Genomic DNA, 6,039 nt, shown 5'->3' on the forward strand with positions numbered 1-6,039 from the left:
AAAAAGACAATTCTATTATTGCACACCTTCTACTTTCGCAGTGAGTTAAAATAGACGCAAGACTATTACTCCAGTACCGTCAAACATAGACACATCATGATAGAATATGATCACATCACGAAAATGAACTGAAGTGCGTTTTCCACACTCTTTACAACCTTACACCCGAGTAAATAGACACAAATAAAGATCAATTTACCCTCAACCAGAAGTATGGTCAAAATAAACACAGAAAGGTTGGTTAAAATAGATACGCGCGCTATGATGAAATATGGTCAAATCCTTTTTACCAGTAAGTTCCTCAAAACCGAGCCAGAGCTGAATCTCAGTTACCTTATACTCGGTGCTATGATGAATTAAAAATAAAACCCAACCCGGCTTTTAAAATATCTATATTAGTACATACACCAACTCCAATCAGTAAAATTAGCTAGTAATGTTGTCGTCTAAAGTTCCATTCGTGGATCTACAAAATCTTGTCTTACTATTAGTTTTTAGTCCAATTGGGTTGTGCAAATTCTTCAAAGTTCTTTCACGCATGTTTACCAGAAAAAGGTGCTAGGCGCGTAGCGAAATACGGATAAGACAAACAAATAAGAATTATATTTGATATTTCTGTGTTCCCATTAAAGAATTTCGGCCTTCGCAGCCCAAACGATGAACAAGTCATGCATACAGATTCTAAAATCGGAACTCTTCTATTCTATGACATAACTGGAAAGTAGAAATTGAAGGTGCTGTTTAAGTAAACTAGCAGATACACCTGAAACACATCAGACCTCTTGTTTAATATGAGGTATGCCGTAGTAAAGAGCAGATTTGCCTGCAGTAGAATAGACCTCTTGCTTTTATTAGAGGTATAAGGAAAGCAATAAAGAAGCCAAGAATAGTCTTCGCTTCCTAAGCATATTCTCAAAACAGCTGCCCTGCACTAATTAGTCATGTCAAAGACATGCTTTGCTCAGTATCGGTAGTGGACAGGCTTGTAAGGACCCTCGATAGGCACATTGATGTAGGCAGCCTGATCTGGGGAAAGTTTTGTTAGTTTGGCACCCAGCTTGGGCAAGTGCAGAGCAGCCACCTTCTCATCTAAATGCTTGGGGAGCACATAAACCTTCTTCTCATACTTCCCTGTTTTCCTCTCATTCCAAAGCTCCAGCTGAGCGATAACCTACAGCGGAGAGGACAATTTGTCAACTAGTCATGAAGCACTTTCGTCTTTAAGAACCCAAAAAATAAAAGCATAAACCTTTCCAACAATTATCAATCCAGATCCATTGCAAACATAGTACCGTACAAATAATAGAAGGTATCAACAAGCTTTACCTGATTTGTGAAGGAACATGACATGACAAAACTTGGGTGGCCGGTAGCACAACCCAAGTTCATGAGACGTCCCTCTGCAAGGACAATGATGCCGCTGTTGGTTTCAGGGAACACCCACCGGTCAGTCTGAGGCTTGATGGTTACCTTCTTGACACCAGGGTAGGTTTCAAGTCCATGCATGTCAATTTCATTATCGAAGTGACCAATGTTGCAGACAATGGCATTGTTCTTCATTATCCTCATGTTATCAACCATGATGATATCCTTGTTACCTGTAGTTGTCACAAAGATATCAGCAGTTTCTAACACATCCTCCAGCGTCAGAACAGGAATACCTTCCATAAGGGCTTGTAAAGCACAAATGGGGTCAATCTCTGTTACAATCACCCTAGCTCCAGCAGCCTTCATGGCTGCAGCGCAACCCTTGCCAACATCTCCATATCCACAAACAACAGCAACCTTGCCAGCAATCATCACATCAGTAGCTCTCATCAGACCATCTGGTAGAGAGTGCCTGCATCCATACAAGTTATCGAACTGCAGAAGAAAACAGGGGAAGCAATCAGACACGTCACAAATGGAATATGATAGGCGCATATAAACATTAACTTTAATGAAAATTGATGTCACTAATAAGTTTCCCTGCCCTAAATCTAGTTCAAAATGTATCAAACTACAATTCATGGTAGAAAGCATAAAAAATTAATAAGAGAATTCCATTAATGAAACCATTAGTTGAAAGTGGTATTAACCTTCCCATTTTTATCCCATAAATCCAACAAACCACATGAATCAAACTTACTAAACTAAAGCAGACATAATATAGATATAGCTTGGACTGATTTCAAAATCAACTAATACAAACAAGCAGTACATAAAATCCCTACATGTGTGACCTCTCAGATTCGAAGCAATAACTGGTTCTATACACCACACAATGTCATATTTAATTAAACGCACTAAATCAAATCAATTATGATTCGCTCGAGTTCAAACTTATTTAAATATCGAATTTATAAGTTATATAAATATCAGTTGATTCAGCTGAAGCCAATAGTAACCAAATAAAAATTAATGGCTCCGAGAGTTCAGTTATAGACAGAAAAATAACGAAATGCACAATACATACCTTACTCTTCGTAACAGAATCATTGACATTAATGGCAGGGAAGAGCAAAGTGCCATTGTTTTGCATCTGGTACAGCCTGTGAACACCAGTAGTCGTTTCCTCGGATACACCAACCAACCTATCCTTCATCTTGTGATATTTGAGGGGATCCTCCTTGAGGCCGTCCTTTATCAATCCCAAAACAATCTGAAACTCGGGATTTGTTGTTGATGCTGGGTCTGGAAGCTTCCCAGACTTCGCATACTCTTCCTCGGCCTTAACCCCCTCGTGAATCAGCAGTGTAGCATCTCCCCCATCATCCACAATCAGATCTGGACCACCACCAGGGCCCCACTCCAAAGCCCTTTCTGTGCACCACCAGTACTCCTGAAGGGTCTCCCCTTTCCATGCAAACACAGCTGCACTGTCACGGGCAATGGCTGCAGCCGCATGATCCTGCAAAAACAAAACTCTGTTAATTACTTCAATAATTAGCATACTTACTGATTCGAGAAATTGCAATCTAATGATGACATAGGCTTTAAATGCACAAGTGCAAAAAACCAATGCGATTTTGGTGTAGGGTACGTACAAGACCAATGTGGAGCATTCAAACATATGGCCCGAGTTTAACGAAGGGAATACAAACCCAGGATTTAGTCCAACGCAAGCTTGTCCCACACATCAAAACTTGTCAAACAAAGAAATGTGCTCCTAGTTAGCACGAGGATGCAGTTCAATTTTACCGAACTTTTAGATCTAAAGGTTAACCAGCACTCATGCCATTTTTTCTTACTCCACCACTTTGGATCTAAGCTTACAAATATATGGTTAGTGTTTATTCCACATCATGGTTCAAGATCTGAACATAGTTTGAACCCAAGTTTTCCCAACACAAAATAGCTGTGAAAAATTACTGCACACACCATGTATGAAGCTTCATCATACTTGGGATTCAAGGCTTCTCATAGCAAGAAATCAGTTCCAAACATGCTTCATCTACCTTTTGGATAATGCTTACCCAACAACCAGAATTCAAGGGTAATTTAAAAGGAAACCCACTGAGGTCATTGTGATGTAAGTAGTCTTCCCAGCTTCTTTGACATTTTTCATCTAAGCTCACCGAACAGAAATATTGGGTGCAAACTTACCATCACCTTGGATCAGAGCTTGCAGAACACAATAATGCAGCCCAAGCTAGTTCTACCCTTGTATCCAAATTTGAAGGAGGTTGGCATTCAAGTTTACTCCACACACTTCAAATTCATATTAATTGCTAGCTGTGAATTCAAGCTTACCAAACATGGGTGTAGTCCAGGTTTACTCCACAAACTATTTAACCGACTTGATTTAACATGAGGATACCAACATTCATAATAACACATATGCAAGTGCCTCATCCAAGTTTAATTAAATAGTGATCAAGATTACATGAGAATATGGCTAATAACACCAAATATGCAGTTCGATCACTTTGAATCCAAACTTCCTCGATCAAAGAACACAATCCAAATTTTCTCCACACACTTGACACCCAAGATTATAACCTTATTAACTAGTATACTTCCACACACTTTAGATCCAATTTTGCCCCAAAATACAGATCAAACTTGCCCTGTCTAGATCCAAAGACTGCGAAAGCTGTCCACAATGATGGTGCATTCGCATCTACTTCATAAGCTTTAGATCTAACCTTATTCAATACGCTCCAGGTGCAATCTTATTCAATACAAGAATGTGGCTATAACTTACACTTATTGTGGATCTAAGATTACTCAAGGACCACAATGAATTTCAAACTTACACGACATTTGGATCTAGAGTTCACAAAGTTGGTATCCAAGATCACCTTACACAAGAGAAATCAATTGACATCTACTTCACACCTCGGATCCAAAATCCCAATGCTAAGGATACCGTTCAATCATACCCTCTCCACACAGAATTCAACCCAGCTCACAGCCTCGCCCCAGATTTACAAATGAAAATGGACATTTATCCCTAAAACCTAAAAGCAATCTAAAATAGTAAAAGAAAAACAGAGAACTACATACCTGAGTAGAGAAAATGTTGCAGGAGCACCATCTGACTTCAGCACCGAGGGCCGTGAGGGTCTCGATGAGCACAGCAGTCTGGATGGTCATATGGAGGGAGCCGGTAATGCGAGCACCCTTAAACGGCTGCGAGGGCCCGTACTCAACCCGGCAGGCCATGAGCCCCGGCATCTCCACTTCAGCCAGATCCAACTCCATACGACCGAAGTCCGCCTGCGACATATCCTTCACCTTGTATTCCCTCCCCGTCACAGTCTTCTCGACGACGAGCGCCATTGCCGAAAAGCAAGGGAACAAGAAGAAATTTGAAATGTGCGCTGATCAAATCTTATGAGCCAGGGCAAATTTCAATCCCTCAAACTGTCGATGCTCAAGGGAGAGTGCGAGAATTTACGAAGCAGGGCGCGGTTATATATACTACTTTTGGACCCCTATCTCGATTGTTGACGACACAAAATATCGTATGGTCTGCCAATATACCAGGCACTGAAATTGAACCACGACCGTTGATTCGTATACGCTGTATCTTATACGACGCCAATGGACGGTGGATATGGTGAATGTACGTAGAAATGCGGGGCCGACGCAGTTTCGGGTCCTGGCTTCTTTCATGTGGCCTGTCGGCTAGCAATTTGAGATCTAACACTTCTGCCCTAGTCCCGTCAGGCGGGTTTTGGTGGGGACTGAATGGGGTCTACCCTACACCTAAAGAAGAAGTTTTTTATATTTGGAAAAAATTGGGTGAAATGCAATCTAATCTTAAAATTTGGGTAGGGAAAGTTTGGCCGCAGCTAAACTGGGTCTAAAAAGTGTGTGTTATTGCACGGTTTCCGTATAACTTTTGTGTTAATTAAAAATTACAGATTTCTTGATCATGATCGGTAGAACAAGTTGCGGCTTTGATTTTTCAAAAAAGTCAATAACATAAACTTTGTAGAGTCAATTTAGTCATGTCTGGAAAGTTTTGAATGAAAGTATTAACTACTAATTTCACCTTGGTGTGCAATGGGTAGTCAAAGAGGTGTGGAAGGTTAATTAAAGAAAAAATTTGTCTATTTTTGGTATGCATTTGTGCATACATGAGGTCAATTGGTAGTCCATCTAGCAAATGATTTTGTTTATGCAAAAGTCTCAATAGAAAATGATAGCTTCAAATCAACTATGTGTCCTAACAACCCGATCCAAACATGAACAAAATAAAAACCTATGAATCAAGAAGATAATTAGGCTTTATTACTAATAGGCTCATGTTATGTTTGCAATAGGGAGAGAGGGAGAGAGAGGGAGAGATGGAGGGGAAAGAGCGAGAGACTAGGAGTGGGGGTAAGGAGATAAAGATAGAGGAAGATAGAGATGGGGTGGAATGGGGATGGAGATGGATATGGAGAGAAGGAGAGGGGAGAGGGATAGATAGTGATGGAATGGATAAATATATTAAGATGTAAAGAGAGAGAGAAGGGGGGGGGGGGGGAGAGGAAGATAAAGGAAGACAATAAGAACTTGAGACTTGAATAGATGGAGAGATGGAGAGAGGTAGAGGGAGAGACACTG

At 40.5% G+C, this 6,039-nt stretch overlaps 1 protein-coding gene across 1 annotated transcript; it reads right to left on the reverse strand.

Moving 5' to 3' along the window:
* Positions 1-581: 581 nt before the first annotated feature.
* LOC131072238 (adenosylhomocysteinase 1) lies at positions 582-4,882 on the reverse strand. Its single transcript, XM_058008359.2, has 4 exons — positions 4,489-4,882; positions 2,456-2,890; positions 1,327-1,863; positions 582-1,171 (listed from the first exon to the last, which is right to left on the reverse strand). The coding sequence occupies exons 1-4, from the start codon at positions 4,762-4,764 to the stop codon at positions 962-964; spliced, it is 1,458 nt and encodes a 485-aa protein (XP_057864342.2). The 5' UTR covers positions 4,765-4,882; the 3' UTR covers positions 582-961.
* Positions 4,883-6,039: the final 1,157 nt, after the last annotated feature.

This window comes from Cryptomeria japonica, chromosome 5 (genome assembly GCF_030272615.1).
Source record: "Cryptomeria japonica chromosome 5, Sugi_1.0, whole genome shotgun sequence".
Taxonomy (NCBI): Eukaryota; Viridiplantae; Streptophyta; class Pinopsida; order Cupressales; family Cupressaceae; genus Cryptomeria; species Cryptomeria japonica.

Excerpts from the sequence above, each read along its gene's own strand:
- LOC131072238 (XM_058008359.2), bottom strand. The coding sequence starts at position 4,764 with ATGGCGCTCGTCGTCGAGAAGACTGTGACGGGGAGGGAATACAAGGTG. Across the intron at positions 1,864-2,455 it reads ATTCTGTTACGAAGAGTAAG|TTCGATAACTTGTATGGATG; the intron begins GTATGTATTGTG and ends TTTCTTCTGCAG. Across the intron at positions 1,172-1,326 it reads CATGTTCCTTCACAAATCAG|GTTATCGCTCAGCTGGAGCT; the intron begins GTAAAGCTTGTT and ends TCTCCGCTGTAG.